Source organism: Panulirus ornatus, chromosome 5 (genome assembly GCF_036320965.1).
Source record: "Panulirus ornatus isolate Po-2019 chromosome 5, ASM3632096v1, whole genome shotgun sequence".
NCBI lineage: Eukaryota > Metazoa > Arthropoda > Malacostraca > Decapoda > Palinuridae > Panulirus > Panulirus ornatus.
In genome coordinates this window covers 19403723-19426703 of record NC_092228.1, presented here as the reverse complement: position 1 = coordinate 19426703, position 22981 = coordinate 19403723, and the positions used below count along the sequence as shown (strand labels likewise).

Genomic DNA, 22981 nt, shown 5'->3' with positions numbered 1-22981 from the left:
AATCAGGAGCAATGGAAGATGCCACAAACTGTTACACTCTTTCTCCAAGTATTTAACATAAATTCTTCACAGCAAGCAGATGGTTCATAAGCCCTCTTCCTCTTGAAGCCTCTATGTTTCTTTCAGGTCAGATGTTTTATATGCCCTCTCAATCACCAATATCCCATTCACCTTACCAGGTATACTCAACACATACCTAAATACTCTAAGCACTCATTTTTCTCCCTCCTGCCTTTACATAAAAGCAATATGTCTGAATCCTCAACCACCTTACCATGGCCCACATATATATATATATATATATTTGAAAACTTGACTAACAAATCACTTGGCTCTTTTTCCTACCAGTCCTGCTGCTTTGCCATGCTTCCTTTTACACAAAGCTTTCACTACCACCTCTCACTCCAATAAGTCACCTTGTCCCAAACACCATACCCATCAACATAACATCTAAGACATTCGATAGTAGATACAGTAAATACAAATTTTAATGTTCAAAACCTACATAAACTTACATACTGGGAAATGAAAACTCCACAGGGTCAGTTACAATCTATTCAACTTACTATCAGGTCCGCTTTGTACAACAGGAATGCAAAATATGGCAGATTCCATACTGCAGCAACTGCCTGGCCCCTAGATTGCTGGATTTTAAACAATTAACATTAGAGAAGAAATTCATGTATCCACCTTTATATGGCACTCATTCATAGATGGCTGAAAGGGATCTATAGAAGTCCTAGATATGGGTTGCCTTATGCAGACAAGGTATAGTAGATGCAAGACAGAAAAGAAGGAATGTAATGAAAGATAAAAATAAGGGGAGACCACTGTCCTTCATGAGATTAATGAAACGTTCCCTGAAAGGTTCCACACTGACCATTTCAGAGCTGAGACTATCACCAAAAATCTTGCAACAGGCCACACAATGCTGATTCCAGAACTTAAAAAGCCATCCAGAACTTGCCTTAAAGCCTTCAATCTGCAAGTGCTGAGCACAGTGTTAAGCAGCATCCTGTGTGTCAATTCTTCTCATGGGGATGTCAGCAGCATATTCCTGCTTGAACCACTTGAGCACTGCCACCTGTTCTACACACATGCGAGTTTTCATCCTCTTCTTCCCTTGCAATGTCTTCTGGTTGTCCCACTGCATAAAAAAGGCATGAAGCTTGTCCTTTTGTTTTTTCATGTCAAAGATCAATGACAATCTTAAACTCCTCACACACCATGCTCAGGGAGGCATTGGCATCTATGCAGTTTTGCACTTTCAACATATTTTCAATGCTCAAGCCCTTAAGCTAAGCCCTATTCTGCTACAGGGCTTAGAGAAACTTGTGGAACTTAATGAGCATGCCTTGGAAAATATAGTAAGCTTGCAATGCCAAATAAAACACAAGAATGTGAAATGACAGAGAAAACCAGTGCACATGCACTTGGGGTGTAAGCCGCAAGGTTACTGGCAGTGTTACACTCTCCAAGTTGGTTTCTCAATGTAGCAATGCATTGCCATGTTTCTTACAATCGTTAGTTGGTGCTGTGTCAAGTTAACACAAATTATGAGACTCTGAATGGCCAAGTTACTGTGGGTACAGTATATATATTATTCCGAAAGATTACACTTTCTTTCTTTCTTCTTTCAAACTATTCGCCATTTCCCGCATTAGCGAGGTAGCGTTAAGAACAGAGGACTGGGCCTTGAGGGAATACCCTCACCTGGCCCAATTCTCTGTTCCTTCTTTTGGAAAATTAAAAAAAAAACGAGAGGGGAGGATTTCCAGCCCCCCACTCCCTCCCCTTTTAGTCGCCTTCTACGACACGCAGGGAATACGTGGGAAGTAACAATTATTATTATTATTATTATTATGACATACAAAAATATCACAATTATCTGCTGCCAGCAGTAAGTCGGGTCTGAACTATGGTACAGAAACGTCAAAAACATCGAAAATAGAAATCCAGAACACTTTCAAGATAAGTATTTTATCCTATGTATCATTTTTAATATTCCTATTTTGTTTAAATGTATTATTACACTGCATTTACTAATATTAGAAAAAAAAAACAAGTAAATAACTGTACTAGTATGACAGCCTTAGACAAACTTACTCGAGGCACAGCATGTGAACTAGTGGCATTCGGACCAAAAACATACAATCTCTCCGTCATACATAACAATGACAACACTTAAGTCACACGGCTCCTTTGTAACTCTTGATTTTCTTGAGGTGAGCACTATGTGCTAGTCCTGTCTTCTGGCAAAATGGTAGGAAGAGTAGATAGAAGTAGTTGGCAGGAACAATTAGGCAGGAGCATTAGGTGAATATATCAGGCAGAACCGATATAAAGTAAGAACATCAGGCAGGAGCATTAGATAGAAGTAGTAAGTAGGAATATTTGGTTGGAGCCTCTGTAAACATTGCACTATAGTTGCCCTCTGCCAGTGTCCTGTTAAGGGTGAGGCGTAAAGGCTAAGATGCAGCACTGAAGTTCACTATTTATGGAGACTAGTGCGGTGGCCACCCCCTTGAGGGATTTCCAGTTGGGAATAGGCATCAGAGAGAGAGAGAGAGAGAGAGAGAGAGAGATGTAGAAGGACAGAAGTATTATTTTAATACTTGCAGAAATCTACAAAATTCAGAAAAATCCAGTAATGTCCATGTCACAGACATTCCCATTTTTTTTTTTAATGCTGTATCTCTACAAGCAATCAAATTATAATCAAACATTTACCTAGAAGATAAGAGTGAATACATGAGGTTTGCATGGGCAAGCTAAACTTCTAAGGTAGTTATGCATGAATCAAATTAATAACATTTTTGAAAGACCAATTTAATTCTTTTTAGGTCATAAATATTCAAATTACACAACTACAGTTTTTACTATAAAAATGAGACGTTTTTGGAAGCTGAGAACAATTATATGATACAAAATGGTTAATCCTGGAAAGTTGGGAATTGCCTTAAGACGAGAATATTAGTATCATATAAGTCATGCTATTCAATTCATAAAAGATAACTAACCTGCCATCTTGAATATTTTGATAGATTTTCTTCGCTGTTTCCAAAAAGGCCTCTTCTACATTTTCACCTCTGGAAGTATATAAAAACAGATATTATATTAAAGTATTTTCAGATGTTTAATTTAGGTTATGAGGTCAGCTGTGAAGATTCTAAAGGTAATAGGTCAAGTTAAAGATATTCCTCTCCTAAACCAACCACATCCAAGAGTCTCTCTTTTGCATGCTTATCCATTAGTAAAGGTTGTACCTCTCTAATCCAGCACTCTGTGGTCTGGCATGTTTTTAATCTGCTGCCATTAGTTATTAGTTTGTGGATCTGCCACCAGGGTGGCACTGTTAACAGCGTGAAGGTGCCAAAATGTGTTTACACAGCAGCTGAGCTAATTAACAGTTCTGTTAATTTCTTGTATTCAGCTATATTTTAACCCTTCAGGATATCATCCAAGAGACCAAGAGGTGCAGATGGTGCTAGTGCTGATAAGCATAAGCATAATCAATAATCTATGCCTGAAAAGGTGGAGTTACTGAAAAGATTATATAAAGGAACTTCTGTAAAGACTTAGTGCAATTACTATGAGACTGGATCAACTATGTATGATTCAGGGGTCAATTTCTGTTTTCTGGCAAAGGCCAGGTCCCAAGGTTGCCAGATTAAATAGGTACAACCTGTATTTAATCAAATGATACTAGCTAACTATCTCTCCTAGTCACCCATATGTTCTATGTATGTCCCTCTTTTTAAACCAGTTATTCCTAATCACCAATCCTTTTCAGTATGCGATTCCACAAACTGTCCACAACTTCCATTCACATCATCATATACTCCATGCCTACCAGTTATACCCTCAACTGCCAAATTATCTGCTTCAGCAATCAACAATTACTAATACCATCCCTCTTGCATCACAACTGATGACATACATTCAGCTCCTCACAATAAATACATTTGCCTCACTTTCCCCATCCTCTCATGGATTTGTGCACAAGTATTAAAAATCATCCACCTCTCATTATTTACTTTCATTTTTACTCCCATCAGTCTGGAGTTCACTTTCTTACATTTTTGTCACACATTTCCTCGCACTAACCCCTGACTTTACCCTTCATATTATCCAAAATCTTTCTCCTCCTTACCCTTGAGCTTTGTTTCATTCAGAGCTAGAACATTCAGGTTCATTTCTTCAAACTTATTACCTCTCTCTCTCTCTCTCTCTCTCTCTCTCTCTCTCTCTCTCTCTCTCTCTCTCTCTCTCTCTCTCTCCCTCTCCTCTCTCTCTCTCTCTCCCCCTCTCTCTCTCTCTCCCTTTTTATCTTATCTACATCCACATACACACTCACACCACAGCCTGAACCTTTGAGGAAGATGAATACTCTTCACTTGGCTTCTTCTGTTCCAACTTTTAGAAATCAAAATATATGAAGGGGAGGGTTTCTGACCCTCCATTTCAACCCCTTTTAGTTACTTTATATGACACATACAGAATATACTGGAAGTATTCGTTCTCTGATCACTCATTTATCCCCTATCTTTAGATTGTCATAATGACCTTCATTTTCCATGTGAATACTGAAAATTTTTTAAATGGTTTTGCAAAATGGTGTTTAGTTCCAAGTCATTTTTTTCATTTTTCTATTATACTTAGTCACTATCTCCCGCATTAGTGAGGTAGCGCAAGGAAACAGACGAAAGAATGACCCATCTCACCCACATACACATCCATAAATGCACATATACATACCTGTTTTTCTAAGTATTTCTCGCATACATTCTTCAAAGCAAACACGTGATCCACATATCCTCTACCACTTCTGAAACCACACTGCTCTTCCCCAGTCTGATGCTCTGTACATGCCTTTGCCCTCTCGATCAATACCCTTCCATATAATTTCCCAAGAATACTCGCCTTTATCCCCTTTGCCATCGTACAATGGCACTATGCATGCATACTGCTAATATATATACATACACAGACATATACACATGTACATACTTACTTGCCTTCATCTATTCCTGGCGCCACCCCGTCGCACTGGAAACGGCATCGCTACCCCTTGATTCAGCAAAGTAGCGCCAGGAAAACAGGCCAAAGGCTACATTCATTCACACTTAGTCTCTAGCTGTCATGTCTGATGCCCTGAAACCACAGACCCCTACCCACATCCAGGCCCCACAGCCCTTTCCATGGTTTACCTCAGATGTTTCACATGCCCTGGTTCAGTCCATTGATAGTACATCGACCCCAGTATTCCACATTGCTCCAATTCACTCCATTCCTTGCATGCTTCTCACTCTCTCTCAGGTGCCAACAGTGCTCCAATTAACTCCATTCCTTGCATGCCTCTCACTCTCTCTCAGGTGCCAATCACTCAAAATCCCTCTCACCTCCAATTTGGTCTCCCACTTTTCCTTGTTCCCTCCACCTCTGACACACACATCCTTTTTGCCAACCTTTCCCCACTCAATCTCTCCACATGTCCAATCCACTTTCACACATCCACCCCTGCTCACCCAACCACACCCTTCTCACTTCCCCACATCTCTCCCATCCTTTCATTACTCGCTCAATCAAACCACCTCGCACCACATATTGCCCCTAAACACCTCACCTCCAACACATCTACCCTCCTCCACACACAACACTGCTGGAACCACTATTTCCTTAAACTAACCACCTCTGCTCTCTCAGACAACATTCTCTCCTTCCACACACTCTTCAACACTCTCAGAATCCTCAACCCCTTCCTTACCCTGTGACTCACTTCCACTTCCATGGTTCCATTTGCTGCCAAGTCGACTCCCAGATATCCAAAACACCTCACCCCCTCCAACCAGTCTTCATTCGAACCCACTTGCCCCCAAACCCCACCAAACCCAACAACCTTGCCCCCATCCCACCCACTCTCAACTCTCCCTTCACACACCCTTCCAAACTCGTCACCAACTTCTGCAGTCTCTCACTCGAATCAGCTACCAGAGCTGCATCATCGGCAAACAAAAACTGACTCGCCTCCCAAGCCCTCCCATCCCCAACAGACTGCATAATCGCCCCTCTCTCCTAAACTCCCATATTCACCTCCCCACCTACAACCAAATCAAAACAACCATGGGGACATCACACACCCCTGCCACAGACTAAAATTCACTGGGAACCAATCACTCTCCTCTCTTCCTACTCGTACACATGCCTTACTTTCTTGGTAAAAACTTATCGTTGCTTCTAGTAGCTTACCTCCTACACCATATACTCTTAAAACCTTCCACAAAGCATCTCTATCAACCCTATCATATGTCTTCTCCAGATCCATAAATGCTTCAATCAAATCCATCTGTTTTTCTAAGTATTTCTCACACATTCTTCAAGGCAAACACCTGAGCCACACATCCTCTACCACTTCTGAAACCATACTGCTCCCCCCAATCTGATGCTCTGTACATGCCTTCACCCTCTCAATCAATACCCTCTCATATAATTTCCCAGGAATACTCAACAAACTTGTGCCTCCGTAGTTTGAACACTTTAACCCCTCTGCCTTTGTACAATGGCACTGTGCATGCATTCTGCCAATCCTCAGGCACTTCACCATGATCCATACACACATTGAAGATCCTCACCATCTAGTCAACAGCACAGTCACCCCCTTTCTTAATATATCTACTGCAGTACCATCCCAACCCGCTGCCTTGCCAAATTTCATCTTTCGCAAAGCTTTCACTACCTCTTCCCTCTTAACCACTCTCCCTGACCCTCTCACATCACACATCACCCAACCAAAAGACCCTATATTTGCCGCTCTATCATCAAACACATTCAACAAACCTTCAAAATACTTGCTCCACTTCCTTTTCACTTCATTACTACCTGTTATTACTTTTCCCCTTCACCAATGTTCCCATTTGTTCTATTGTCTTACACACGTTATTTACCTCCTTCTAAAACATCTTTATATTTTCCCTAAAGCTTAATGATACTCTCTCACCCCAACTATCATTTGCTCTCTTTTTCAACCCTTGCACTTTCCTCTTGACCTCCTGCTGCTTTTTTTATATATAAATCTCCCAGTCATATGCACTCCTTCCTTGGAAGTATCATCCAAATACCTCTCTTTTCTCCTTCACAAACAACTTTACTTCTTCATCCCACCATTTACTACCCTTTCTAATCTGCCCATCACCCACCTTTCTCATGCCACATGCATCTTCTGCATATGCCATCACTGCTTCCCTAAATACATCCCATTCCTCACTCACTTCCCTCATGTCATTTGCTCTCACTTTTTGCTATTCTACACTCGATCTCTCCTGGTACTTCCTCACACAAGTGTCTTTTCCAAGCTCACACTCTCACCACTCTCTTCTCCCCAACATTCTCTCATCATTTTTGAAAGCCTCTACAAATCTTCACCTTTGCCTCCACAAGATAGTGATCAGAAATCCCTCCATCTGCCCCTCTCAGCACATTAGCATCCAAAAGTCTCTCTTTTAAATGCCTATAAAATAACATGTAATCCAATAATGCCCTTTGACCATCTCTACTACTTGTGTACATATACTTATGTATATCCCTCTTTTGAAACCAGGTATTCCCAATCACCAATCTTTTTTTCCACACACAAATCCACAAGCTCTTCACCATTTCCATTCACAACACTGAATACCCCATGTACACCAATTATACCCTCAAGTGCCACATTATTCACCTTCACATTTAAATCACCCATCACTAATACCCAGTCTCGTGAACCAAAGCTGCTGACACACTCACTCAGCTGCTCCTAAAACACTTGCCCCTTATGATCTTTCTTTTTTCTCATGACCAGGTGCATAAGTGCCAATAATCATCCATTTCTCTCCTTCCACTTTGAATTTTACCCACATCAATCTAGAGTTTACTTTCATACACTCTTATCACACACTCCCAGAACTGCTTCACAAGTAGTGCTACACCTTCCTAAACTCTTGTTCTCACACCAACCCCTAACTTTCCTCCCAAGACTTTTTCAAACAACTCTTTCCCTTTACCCTTGGGCTTTGTTTCACTCACCAGTGCTGTATCATTGACACACATCCCAATGGACTGCATACTTGCCCCTCTCTCCAAGACTCTTGCATTTACCTCCCTCACCATCTCAACCATATACAAATTAAACAACCATGGTGACATCACACATCCTTGCTACAGACCGATCTTCAATGGGAATCAATCACTCTCCTCTCTTCCTGGTCATACACATGCCTTACACCCTTGATTAAGACTTCTCATTGCCTCTAGCAGCTTACCTCCCACACCATATATTCTTAAGACCTTCCACAAAGCATCATTATCAACCCTATCATATGCATTCTCCAGATCCATAAATGCCATAAACAAATACATCTGTTTTTCAAAGTATTTCTCACATACATTCTTCAAAGCTAACACCTGATCCACACATCCTCTACCACTTCAGAAACCACACTGCTCCTCCCCAATCTGATGCTCTGTACATGCCTTCACCCTCTCAATCAATACTCTCAAACAATTTCTAAGGAATACTCAACAAACTTATGCCTCTGTAGTTTGAACAATCACCTTTATCCCCTTTGCCTTTGTACAATGGCACTATGCATGCATTCCGTGCCAATCCTCAGGCACTTCACCATGATCCATACATACAATGAATATTTTTATCAATCAATCAACAACACAGTTACCCCCCTTCTTAATATAGTCAACTGCAATACTCCTGCCACCTTGCCATATTTCATCTTCCACAGCTTTCATCACCTCTTCTCTCTTCACCAAACCAAACTGAAGGAAGTAAAGTGTTTTAGATATCTGGGAGTGGATCTGGCAGCGGATGGAACCATGGAAGCTGAAGTGAATCATAGGGTGGGGGAGGGGGCGAAAATCCTGGGAGCCTTGAAGAATGTTTGGAAGTCGAGAACATTATCTCGGAAAGCAAAAATTGGTATGTTTGAAGGAATAGTGGCTCCAACAATGTTGTATGGTTGCGTGGTGTGGGCCATGGATAGAGTTGTGTGCATGAGGGTGGATGTGCTGGAAATGAGATGTTTGAGGACAATATGTGGTGTGAGGTGGTTTGATCGAGTAAGTAATGTAAGGGTAAGAGAGATGTGTGGAAATAAAAAGATCATGGTTGAGAGAGCAGAAGAGGGTGTTTTGAAATGGTTTGGGCACATGGAGAGAATGAGTGAGGAAATATTGACCAAGAGGATATATGTGTCGGAGGTGGAGGGAACGAGGAGAAGTGGGAGACCAAATTGGAGGTGGAAAGATGGAGTGAAAAAGATTTTGAGTGATCGGGGCTTGAACATGCAGGACGGTGAAAGGCGGGCAAGGAATAGAGTGAATTGGATCGATGTGGTAATACGGGGTCGACGTGCTGTCAATGGATTGAATCAGGGCATGTGAAGCGTCTGGGGTGAGCCATGAAAAGTTCTGTGGGGCCTGAATGTGGAAAGGGAGCTGTGGTTTTGGGCATTATTACATGACAGCTAGAGACTGAGTGTGAACGAATGGGGCCTTTGTTGTCTTTTCCTAGCGCTACCTCGCACACATGAGGGGGGAGGGGGATGTTATTCCATGTGTGGCGAGGTGGCGATGGGAATAAATAAAGGCAGACAGTATGAATTATGTACATGTGTATATATGTATATATATGTGTACATTGAGATGTATAGGTATGTATATTTGAGTGTAAGCATGTGTATGTATATACAGTGTGTATGGGGGTGGGTTGGGCCATTTCTTTCGTCTGTTTCCTTGCGCTACCTCGCAAACGCGGGAGACAGTGACAAAGCAAAATAAAAAATAAATATATATATCTATATATATATATTGGATCAATGTGGTATACCAGGGTTGACGTGCTGTCAGTGGATTGAATCAGGGCATGTGAAGCATCTGGGGTAAACCATGGAAAGCTGTGTAGGTATGTATATTTGCGTGTGTGGACATATGTATATACATGTGTATGGGGGTGGGTTGGGCCATTTTTTTCGTCTGTTTCCTTGCGCTACCTCGCAAACGCGGGAGACAGCGACAAAAAAAAAAAAAATCTATATATATATTTAATTTGCTTTGTAGCACAAGGAAACAGACGAAAGAATGGCCCAACCCACCCACATACATATGTATATACATACACGTCCACACATGCAAATATACATACCTATACATCTCAACGTATACATATATGTACACACACAGACATATACATATATACACATGTACATAATTCATACTGTCTGCCTTTATTCATTCCCATCGCCACCCCACCACACATGAAATAACAACCCCCTTCCCCCTCATGTGCACGAGGTAGCACTAGGAAGACAACAAAGGCCCCATTCGTTCACACTCAGTCTCTAGCTGTCATGTAATAATGCATCAAAACCACAGCTCCCTTTCCACATCCAGGCCCCACAGAACTTTCCATAGTTTACCCCAAACGCTTCACATGCCCTGGTTCAATCCATTGACAGCACGTCAACCCCGATATACCACATCGTTCCAATTCACTCTATTCCTTGCACGCCTTTCACCCTCCTGCATGTTCAAGCCCCGATCACTCAAAATCTTTTTCACTCCATCTTTCCACCTCCAATTTGGTCTCCCACTTCTCCTCGTTCCCTCCACCTCTGACACATATATCCTCTTGGACAATCTTTCTTCACTCATTCTCTCCATGTGACCAAACCATTTCAAAACACCCTCTTCTGCACTCTCAACCACACTCTTTTTATTACCACACATCTCTCTTACCCTATTATTACTTACTTGATCAAACCACCTCACACCACATATTGTCCTCAAACATCTCATTTCCAGCACATCCACCCTCCTCCGCACAACTCTATCCATAGCCCACGCCTCGCAACCATATATATATTCTCAGTACAGTTCCCTAAATGTACTTACGTTTTTGCACTAGCCTCAACAAACATCAAGCCATTTTCTTCTGCAAACTGCTTAGCCTCTTCATAAGTAACATCTCTCTGTAATGGATACAAGCATATACTGTAAAATTCAAACAATCATTTAGGTAAAAATTACACACTGCACATTAATTAACATGTTACTTTAATCTAATCTATTCATCTAACTAAAATATTTTGGTTTCTATATAGTACTCATCAAGATAGGTTAAGATGACCCTTCAACAAACACCAGTCACTACCCATCTCAGAACTCAACTGTAAAATTCTTTTAACTTTATGTCAGTTAGTCCATTTTGGGGTACAGGTAAGCCTTGTTTAAAGAACAATATGCATTCCTGGAAAAGTGTTCATTATGTGAATTTTCATTCAACACAACCGATTCACCAATAGGTCCCCATGTTAGAAGTTTTTGCAGTTTCTCACTTTACCACCACCATCACCGACTGTGTCATCAGCAAAAAACAAGTGACTCATTTTCCACGTCTCACCCAACATGCTGCATACCTGAAGACCCTGGCATTTACCCCCTTCATCACTCCACCTATTAATAGAATAAACAGTCAAAGTGACTTCACACACCCTAGCTAAAGACCCACCTCAATCTGCAACCATTCATCCTCACCACTCCTAACCCGGTCAGAAATAGTCTCTACATAAGAGAAAACTCACTTCACCCAAGAATCGAATTATGGAAGCTCCTTTACTACCAAAATATCAGTCATGATCAATCGGACAGAACCAACAAAGTGAAGGGTTGACTATCTGATGTCTGACCTCAGGTGGCACATCCTTGAGATCTGAAATAATGCTGTCGCTGAGGAAAGACTGTTCTAGTTCCTACCTCTGTGTTCCCCTTATACAGAACCCATACAATGAAAGCTCCCAGAGGAAGAGAAAAACAACCTTGAATCAGGGAACAAAAAGGGGAAAGGGGTAGAAGTGTTGCCATCCATTCAAGAAAGTTAAAAACTTGAATATGTAATAACATCAATAAATGTACAAGCCATATGAATTAATTCATTTGCATAATATATCACTATGGACGAAAGCAAGCCAGTAGGAATATGTACATATGAATATGTATGTATATGTGCGTGTATGGGCATTTATGTATGTTTTTTATTATTATACTTTGACGCTGTCACCCATGTTAGCGAGGTAGCGCAAGGAAACAGACAAAAGAATGGCCCAACCCACCCATATACACATGTATATACATAAACACCCACACACCGGATATACATACCTATACATTTCAACGTACACATACATACACATACACAGACATATACATATATACACATGTACACACTCATACATGCTGCCTTCATCCATTCCTGCCGCCACCCCGCCACACATGAAATGTATGTCTGTATGAATGTATGTATGTATATATGAGTGGATGGGCCATTCTTCATCTGTTTCCTGGCGCTACCTCACTGATGCAGGAAACAGCGATTAAGTATGATATAAAATATATCGCATCCTAACCAAATAAGAAAAGGACACTTATCCCTGGTATAGTGGATGATGCTAAAAGAGATAAGCATACTGGAGTACACAATCTGCAACAAGTTTAAGATCTACCCAATTATGAGGCAGGTTAGCACCAACAGCTAGATAAATCTTGCCAAGCAGAGGCTGCTGATTAGTCAATAGACCAGGACAGAGCCAATAAGTAGTTAACACTGACAGAAAGTGTAGTGAGGGGTTGCAAGGCCTTTAACTCATAGAAGGCTAGGGGTTTCGAGGTTTGTAACCCTAAGGGTTCATGAGATTCTCTTAAGTCTACCTGGATGACCTGACCTAAGTGAAAAAATTCTGAATTAAGCTTTTCAAGTTATGACCATGGTTAAGCTGCAGAAGTGTCTACCTTCCTACATAGGAGACACAAGCCAAAAATGTTTGTATAGTATAAAAGTTTCTTTAAGAATAGTTAACTGAAAATTATTAGTTATTTTCTACTATACCAATTCTAAGGCTTACCTGTGCATCTAAATCAGCTTTGTTGCCAATGAGGAAAATTACAGTATTAGGGTTGGTAAGGTTGCGTGCATCAGTCAACCAAGAACTAAGATGATTGTAGGTAGACCGCCTAGTAATGTCATACACCATCAATGCCCCTGCAGCACCCCGATAGTATGATCTGTAAAAAACAAACACACTGGTATGATAAAGGAGCATAATGTTCATTTGCCTGCTTTGGATGATGTTCTGTCTGGGTCTGTATTAGCACTACTGATTGCTGAATATAAATCAAAATGTAAATATGAGGATATATGTGTCAGAGGTGGGGGAGGGGGTGAAAATTCTGGGAGCCTTGAAGAATGTGTGGAAGTCGAGAACATAATCTCGGAAAGCAAAAATGGGTATGTTTGAAGGAATAGTGGTTCCAACAATGTTGTATGGTTGCGAGGCGTGGGCTATGGATAGAGTTGTGCGCAGGAGGGTGGATGTGCTGGAAATGAGATGTTTGAGGACAATGTGTGGTGTGAGGTGGTTTGATCGAGTGAGTAATGTAAGGGTAAGAGAGGTGTGTGGTAATAAAAAGAGTGTGGTTGAGATAGCAGAAGAGGGTGTTTTGAAGTGGTTTGATCACATGGAGAGAATGAGTGAGGAAAGATTGACCAAGAGGATATATGCGTCAGAGGTGGAGGGAACGAGAAGTGGGAGACCAAATTGGAGGTGGAAAGACTGAGTGAAAAAGATTTTGAGTGATCGGGGCCTGAATATGCAGGAGGGTGAAAGGCGTGCAAGGAATAGAGTGAATTGGAATGATGTGGTATACCGGGGTCGACGTGCTGTCAATGGATTGAACCAGGACATGTGAAGCGTCTGGGGTAAACCATGGAAAGTTCTTTAGGGCCTGGATGTGGAAAGGGAGCAGTGGTTTCGGTGCATTATTACATGACAGCTAGAGACTGAGTGTGAACGAATGTGGCCTTTGTTGTCTTTTCCTAGCGCTACCTTGCACACATGAGGGGGGAGGGGGTTGTTATTCCATGTGTGGCAAGGTGGCGATGGGAATGAATAAAGGCAGATAGTATGAATTATGTACATGTGTATATATGTATATGTCTGTGTGTGGACATGTATGTATATACATGTGTATGTGGGTGGGTTGGGCCATTCTTTCGTCTGTTTCCTTGCGCTACCTTGCTAACGTGGGAGACAGCGACAAAGCAAAATAAATAAATATGAATAAATACGTGTGTGTGTGTGTGTGTGTGTGTGTATGAGTGGATGGGCCATTCTTCATCTGTTTCCTGGCACTCCCTCTGACACCAGCTATTAAGTGTAATAAATAAAATAAATATATATATTTTGATCACACTACTCCATGGTGATAGTTTTGAAGGTGAAATAGCAATTTAGTAGTTCAGATAATTTTTTTAAATACATATTTTTCCATATATACTGCACTTCACATTTCACAGAGACAGTCTTCATCAGGTGCAAACTAAGGTTTTTAAATCCCAACACCAACACAGACTTGTCCACCCTGTTACTGCTATGCCAAGGTATACATAGGCCTGACTGTTATAAGGAAAGGGGAGGGGTGCCTGTGGTTAAAGGGGCTGTGGCGGGGAGCTAAATCTAGGTAGTGAGATGTCTACAAGTACTCTTCTTATGTTGTGTCTTGATAATTCTTTCATAAAGATTTGGTTGATAATAAGATGTGCTGTAAAGTTACCTGGGGACATATAAAGTTTTAATAAAGAACTAGAGTTATTGCAAGGAAATGGTTCTCTAATGAAAAGTTTTTCATCTTTGTCCCCTTCATTGCCATATTTGTATGGACTTATCAAAACATATAAACCAAATTTTCCAGCAAAACCCATAGTTCAGTGGGCTCCATCACATATAGATTATCAAAGTGGTTAGTTTCTTCATTAAGCCCATTTGTGGGTAAATTATCAGTTTTTAATATGAACAGTGTAGATTTAATTAACAACCTTAATATCAATATTAATTTTGATTTTGATTTCAAACTGGTTAGTTTTGATGTTTCATCTCTTTGCAAAAGTTCCAGTTCATGACCTCTTAGAATATTTAGTTGATGTCATGGATAATATTCATTTCCTGTTACAAAGTCTGTTTTTACTGAGTTGATAAAATTGTGTATAAGAGTCTGTGTATTTCAATTTAATGGAGAATATTATGCTCAGAAATTTGGTATGGCAATCGGTAACCCTCTTTCACCTGTATTAAGTAATCTTTACATGGAACTCTTTTGAATTACTAAAAGATATCTTACCCTCTTATGCAATTTGGTTTAGGTATCTAGATGATATTATATGTTTTTGGTCTACAAACAAAAATTTACAAACATTTCTCCCTTTACTTAACAATTTAGTACCTTCCATCAACTTTACTATAGAAATTGTAAATAAAAATTGTGTTACCATTTTTAGATTGCATGATCCATAGAGATGGAAACATGTTGAAGTATAGCATATACGGAAAACTTAAGTATGTATGTCCATTCCCTTCGCCACCCTGCCACACATGAAATGGCACCCCCCCCTCCCCCTGCGCACACGAAGTCGTGCTAGGAAAAGACAACAGCCACATTCATTCACACTCAGTCTCTAGCTGTCATGTGTAATGCACTGAAACCACAGCTCCCTTTCCACATCCAGGCCCTACAAAACTTTCCATGGTTTACCCTAGACGCTCCACATGCCCTGGTTCAATCCATTGACTGCACGTCGACCCCCATATACCACATTGTTCCAATTCACTCTAATTCTTGCATGACTTTTACCCTCCTGTATGTTCAGGCCCCATTGCTCAAAATCTTTTTCACTCCATCCCTCCACCCCCAGTTTGGTCTCCCACTTCTCCTCTTTCCCTCCACCTCTGACACATATATCCTCTTCGTCAATATTTCCTCACTCATTCTCTCCATGTGACCAAACCATTTCAATAAACCCTCTTCTATTCTCTCAACCACACATCTCTCTTACCCTTTTATTACTTACTCGATCAAATCACCTCACACCACATACTGTCCTCAAACATTTCATTTCCAACACATCCACCTTCCTTTGCACAACCCTATCCTTATCCCATGCACTATTCCTTCAAACATACCCATTTTTGCTCTCTGAGATAACCCTCTCGCCTTCCTCACATTCTTCAACACCCCCAGAACCTTCGCCCCCTCCCCCACCCTGTGATTTACTTCCGCTTCCATGATTCCATCCTCTGCTAACTCCACTCCCAGGTATCTAAATTTACTTGTCTCTCAACCTTACTGAACCTAATAACCTTGTTCTTATTCACATTTACTGTCAGCTTTCTTTCACGCACTTTACCAGACTCAGTCACCAACCTCTGGAGGTTCTCACTCGAATCAGCCACCAGCACTGTATCATCAGCGAACAACAACTGACTCACTTCCCAAGCCCTCTCATCCACAACAGACTGCATACTTGCCCCTTTGTCCAAAACTCTTGCATTCACCTCCCTACCAACCCCATCCATAAACAAATTAAACAACCATGGAGACATCACGCACCCTTGCCGCAAACCGACATTCACTGGGAACCAGTCACTTTCCTCTCTTCCTACTCGTACACATGCCTTACATCCTTGATAAAAACTTTTCACTGCTTCTAGCAACTTACCTCCCACACAATATTCTCTTAATACCTTCCACGGAGCATCGCTATCATTTCTGTCATATGCCTTCTCCAGATCCATAAATGCTACATACAAATTCATCTGTTTTTCTAAGTATTTCTCACACACATTCTTCAAACACCTGATCCATACATCCTCTACCACTTCTGCAGCCACACTGCTCTTCCCCAATCTGATGTTCTGTACATGCATTTACCCTCTCAACTAATATCCTCCCTTATAATTTCCCAAGAATACTCAACAAACTTATATCTGTAATATGAACACTCACCTCTATCCCCTTTGCCTTTGTACAATGGCATTGTGCATGCATCCGCCAATCCTCAGGCACTTCACCATGAGCCATACGTAAATTGAATATCCTTAACAGCCAGTCCACAACAAAGTCACCCCCCTTTTTTTAATGAATTCCACTGCAGTACCATCCAAACCCACTGCCTTGCCAGCTTTCATCTTTCTCAAATCTTTCACTACTTCTCTGTTTACCAAACCATTCTCCCTGACCCTCTCACTTTGCACACCACCTCACCCAAAACACCCTACATCTGCCACTCTATCATCAAACACATTCAACAAACCTTCAAAATACTCACTCCATCTTCTCGCTTCACCACTACTTGTTATTACCTCCCCATCAGCCCCCTTCGCCGATGTTTCCATTTGTTCTCTTGTCTTACGCACTTTATTTACCTCCTTCCAAAACATCTTTATATTCTCCCTAAAATTTAATGATACTCTCTCACCCCAACTCTCATTTGCCCTGGTTTTCACCTGTTGCACCTTTCTCTTGACCTCCTGCCTCTCTTTAATACATCTTCCAGTCATTTGCACTATATCCCTGCAAAAATCATCCAAACACCTCTCTCTTCTCTTTCACTAACAATCTTACTTCTTCATCCAACCACTCACTACCCTTTCAAATCTGCCCACCTCCCACCTTTCTCATGGCACAAGCATCTTTTGCACTAGCCATCACTGCTTCCCTGAATACATCCCATTCCTCCCCCACTCCCCTTACGTCATTTGCTCTCACCTTTTTCCATTCTGTACTCAGTCTCTCCTGGTACTTCCTCATGCAAGTCTCCTTTCCAAGCTCACTTACTCTCACCACTCTCATCACCCCACCATTCTCTCTTCTTTTCTGAAAACCTCTACAAATCTTCACCTTTGTCTCCACAAGAGGAAGAAGAATACTTCCCACGCATTCTCGTGTGTCGTAGAAGGTAACTAAAGGGGACGGGAGTGGGGGGCTAGAAACCCTAACCTCCTTATATTTTTAACTTTCTACAAGGGGAAACAGAAGAAGGAGTCATGTGGGGAGTTCTTATCCTCCTCGAAGGCTCGGATTGGGGTGTCTAAATGTGTGTGGATGTAACCGAGATGATGTAACCAAGATGTGAAAAAAGGAGAGATGGGTAGTATGTTTGAGGAAAGGAACCTGGATGTTTTGGCTCTGAGTGAAACGAAGCTCTAGGGTAAAGGGGAAGAGAGGTTTGGGAATGTGTTGGGAGTAAAGTCAGGGGATGGTGAGAGGACTAGGGCAAGGGAAGGAGTACCACTACTCCTGAAACATGAGTGGTGGGAGTATGTGATAGAGTGTAAGAAAGTAAACTCTAGATTGATATGTGTAAAACTGAAAGTGGACGTAGAGAGATGGGTGATTATTGGTGCCTGTGCACCTGGGCATGAGAAGAAAGATCATGAGAGGCAAGTGTTTTGGGAGCAGCTGAGTGAGTGTGTTAGCAGCTTTGATGCACAAGACCGGGTTATAGTGATGGGTGATTTGAATGCAAAGGTGAGTAATGTGGCAGTTGAGGGTATAATTGGTGTAGATGGGGTGTTCAGTGTTGTAAATGGAAATGGTGAAGAGCTTGTAGATTTGTGTGCTGAAAAAGGACTGGTGATTGGGAATACCTGGTTTAAAAAGAGGGATATACATAAGTATGTATGGGGAAGAGCAGTGCGGTTTCAGAAGTGGTAGAGGATGTGTGGATCAGGTGTTTGCTTTGAAGAATGTATGTGAGAAATACTTAGAAAAGCAAATGGATTTGTATGTAGCATTTATGGATCTGGAGAAGGCATATGATAGAGTTGATAGAGATGCTCTGTGGAAGGTATTAAGAATATATGGTGTGGGAGGCAAGTTGTTAGAAGCAGTGAAAAGTTTTTATCGAGGATGTAAGGCATGTGTACGTGTAGGAAGAGAGGAAAGTGATTGGTTCTCAGTGAATGTAGGTTTGCGGCAGGGGTGTGTGATGTCTCCATGGTTGTTTAATTTGTTTATGGATGGGGTTGTTAGGGAGGTGAATGCAAGAGTTTTGGAAAGAGGGGCAAGTATGAAGTCTGTTGGGGATGAGAGAGCTTGGGAAGTGAGTCAGTTGTTGTTCGCTGATGATACAGCGCTGGTGGCTGATTCATGTGAGAAACTGCAGAAGCTGGTGACTGAGTTTGGTAAAGTGTGTGAAAGAAGAAAGTTAAGAGTAAATGTGAATAAGAGCAAGGTTATTAGGTACAGTAGGGGTGAGGGTCAAGTCAATTGGGAGGTGAGTTTGAATGGAGAAAAACTGGAGGAAGTGAAGTGTTTTAGATATCTGGGAGTGGATCTGTCAGCGGATGGAACCATGGAAGCGGAAGTGGATCATAGGGTGGGGGAGGGGGCGAAAATTTTGGGAGCCTTGAAAAATGTGTGGAAGTCGAGAACATTATCTCGGAAAGCAAAAATGGGTATGTTTGAAGGAATAGTGGTTCCAACAATGTTGTATGGTTGCGAGGCGTGGGCTATGGATAGAGATGTGCGCAGGAGGATGGATGTGCTGGAAATGAGATGTTTGAGGACAATGTGTGGTGTGAGGTGGTTTGATCGAGTAAGTAACGTAAGGGTAAGAGAGATGTGTGGAAATAAAAAGAGCGTGGTTGAGAGGGCAGAAGAGGGTGTTTTGAAATGGTTTGGGCACATGGAGAGAATGAGTGAGGAAAGATTGACCAAGAGGATATATGTGTCGGAGGTGGAGGGAACGAGGAGAAGAGGGAGACCAAATTGGAGGTGGAAAGATGGAGTGAAAAAGATTTTGTGTGATCGGGGCCTGAACATGCAGGAGGGTGAAAGGAGGGCAAGGAATAGAGTGAATTGGAGCGATGTGGTATACAGGGGTTGACGTGCTGTCAGTGGATTGAATCAAGGCATGTGAAGCGTCTGGGGTAAACCATGGAAAGCTGTGTAGGTATGTATATTTGCGTGTGTGGACGTATGTACATGTGTATGGGGGGGGGTTGGGCCATTTCTTTCGTCTGTTTCCTTGCGCTACCTCGCAAACGCGGGAGACAGCGACAAAGTATAAAAAAAAAAAAAAAAAAAATGTAAGTAGGAGAGATGGCCAGAGAGTGTTATTGGACTACGTGTTAATTGATAGGCATGTGAAAGAGACTTTTGGATGTTAATGTGCTGAGAGGGGCAATTGGAGGGATGTCTGATCATTATCTTGTGGATGTATTTTCATATATCCATTATTACTGAACTCAGCATTACAAAGTCAAATCATCATCATTCCAGTCTATGTTCTTTAGCTAATTATGTATATGCAGACCAGAGTTTATTGATGATGAGGTTAAGAAGATATATTCTATTGGATTCAAGTTAAAGTATCCTAGATCTTTCACTGATAAATCCCTTAAATTAGCAAAGGAATCGTTTTGTTGAATTAAACCCAAACCTCCCCTTGACACCAAGAACCTTTTAGTTCTCCCTTTTTGTCAAAATTTTACATTATTTCCCATGTTGCTTAATTCCTTTAACATATATGATGCCTTCAGCAACAACAATTCTATAAAGAATGCCTTAATCAGGAACTCACCAGAAAGTTCTACAGGCTGCGTTTATAGAGTATCATGCAAAAATTGTGATATGTTTTATGTTGGGCAGACTGGTAAGGATCTTTCTGTTGGACTTAAGCAGCATAAATGTAGTATATGAACAGGACAAGAATCAAATGCCTTGTTTAATCATGTTAAAAATGATCATCGTATTTCCTGGAGTAATGCCATCTCAGTTATTAACTCTAACTCCTATACCAAGATATATATCATTGAATCTTTTAATGTTAAATACACAAAGATTTGTAACATGATATTTGTGAAGGTCTATACAGATTGGATGGTTTTATTGATGATAAAATTTGGAAATAGTTCCCTTTCTTGTCCACTTAAGTTTTATGATATGCATGTTGCCAGACTTGGACACTCGATCTTCATTCGGGTAGTCACTTGTTTACCAAGTGGTGTCCTAGCTACGTCTCTTCCTTGTATATCAACTATCATATTTCTTTCTTGTATCTCCGCAGATAATGTGATCATTACATGAAAGTGCACTTGGGAAATTATCGTGTTTCATTGCCATGTGGAATAGAAGGAAAATATATATACACAATAAACCCTCGAGAAATACTTAGAAAAGCAAATGGATTTGTATGTAGCATTTATGGATCTGGAGAAGGCATATGATAGAGTTGATAGAGATGCTCTGTGGAAGGTATTAAGAATATATGGTGTGGGAGGAAAGTTGTTAGAAGCAGTGAAAAGTTTTTATCGAGGATGTAAGGCATGTGTACGTGTAGGAAGAGAGGAAAGTGATTGGTTCTCAGTGAATGTAGGTTTGCGGCAGGGGTGTGTGATGTCTCCATGGTCGTTTAATTTGTTTATGGATGGGGTTGTTAGGGAGGTAAATGCAAGAGTTTTGGAAAGAGGGGCAAGTATGAAGTCTGTTGGGGATGAGAGAGCTTGGGAAGTGAGTCAGTTGTTGTTCGCTGATGATACAGCGCTGGTGGCTGATTCATGTGAGAAACTGCAGAAGCTGGTGACTGAGTTTGGTAAAGTGTGTGGAAGAAGAAAGTTAAGAGTAAATGTGAATAAGAGCAAGGTTATTAGGTACAGTAGGGTTGAGGGTCAAGTCAATTGGGAGGTGAGTTTGAATGGAGAAAAACTGGAGGAAGTGAAGTGTTTTAGATATCTGGGAGTGGATCTGGCAGCGGATGGAACCATGGAAGCGGAAGTGGATCATAGGGTGGGGGAGGGGGCGAAAATTCTGGGAGCCTTGAAGAATGTGTGGAAGTCGAGAACATTATCTCGGAAAGCAAAAATGGGTATGTTTGAAGGAATAGTGGTTCCAACAATGTTGTATGGTTGCGAGGCGTGGGCTATGGATAGAGTTGTGCGCAGGAGGATGGATGTGCTGGAAATGAGATGTTTGAGGACAATGTGTGGTGTGAGGTGGTTTGATCGAGTGAGTAACGTAAGGGTAAGAGGGATGTGTGGAAATAAAAAGAGCGTGGTTGAGAGAGCAGAAGAGGGTGTTTTGAAGTGGTTTGGGCACATGGAGAGAATGAGTGAGGAAAGATTGACCAAGAGGATATATGTGTCGGAGGTGGAGGGAACGAGGAGAAGAGGGAGACCAAATTGGAGGTGGAAAGATGGAGTGAAAAAGATTTTGTGTGATCGGGGCCTGAACATGCAGGAGGGTGAAAGGAGGGCAAGGAATAGAGTGAATTGGAGCGATGTGGTATACCGGGGTTGACGTGCTGTCAGTGGATTGAATCAAGGCATGTGAAGCGTCTGGGGTAAACCATGGAAAGCTGTGTAGGTATGTATATTTGCGTGTGTGGACGTATGTATATACATGTGTATGGGGGGGGGCCATTTCTTTCGTCTGTTTCCTTGCGCTACCTCGCAAACGCGGGAGACAGCGACAAAGTATAAAAAAAAAAAAAAAAAAAAAAAAAACTCGATTTAACGGACTAATAGGTGGGAGGGGGTGTTTGTTAATGGTAAAAGTCTATTAAATTGAGAATATAACCTATGGGGCACTTTTTAATACAATATACAGTTCACATGCTTTCTTTTATCTCCTTTATCACTTGATTCCATTTTGAATTGTAAGGAGAGCAAAATTATTTGATGTCACAATTATATGTATACAACATGACCACATGGTAGCTAAGACCAAAACAAAGTGAGTATACCCCACACTACCAAAAACAAGTTTGATATGAAATGCGCATGTTGCGATATTTGAGATTTCTTTATTTTTTCTGAATTATTATCAATTACTGTATTATTATTAGCCCGGTCTGTTAATCCCAACCCTATTAAATCAGGGTCTGTTAAATTAAGGGTTTACTGTATATATCCCTGGGGATTAGAAATTTTTTTTCAAGCTGAAATCACTAGCCACAGACAAAAGGCCCCATCAAGGCTGGGCCATAATTGAAATATGGAAAGAATTATGAAAAAAAAGAAAAGACGGGAAATTATATACTAATTATGAAGGAAGTGAAAAACCTGTCTTTTAAAAGAGCTTGGTCATAGTTATTGGGAAAGAC

The 22981-nt window shown here is 41.2% G+C and overlaps 2 protein-coding genes across 4 annotated transcripts in view; one reads left to right on the top strand and one right to left on the bottom strand.

Annotated features, from left to right (window-relative positions):
• LOC139748618 (uncharacterized) overlaps positions 1 to 22981 on the top strand; it is a 155600-nt gene that overhangs the window by 80408 nt on the left and 52211 nt on the right. The gene's annotated exons all lie outside the window — the stretch shown is intronic.
• Rab14 (RAS oncogene family member Rab14) overlaps positions 1 to 22981 on the bottom strand; it is a 50731-nt gene that overhangs the window by 3745 nt on the left and 24005 nt on the right. For both annotated transcript variants that reach the window (XM_071661822.1, XM_071661823.1), the window contains exons 4-6: positions 12948 to 13107; positions 10942 to 11018; positions 3021 to 3089 (exon numbers count right to left, since the gene is read on the bottom strand). In XM_071661822.1, the coding sequence (XP_071517923.1) occupies positions 3021 to 3089; positions 10942 to 11018; positions 12948 to 13107 (306 nt within the window). The remainder of the gene's footprint in view (positions 1 to 3020; positions 3090 to 10941; positions 11019 to 12947; positions 13108 to 22981) is intronic.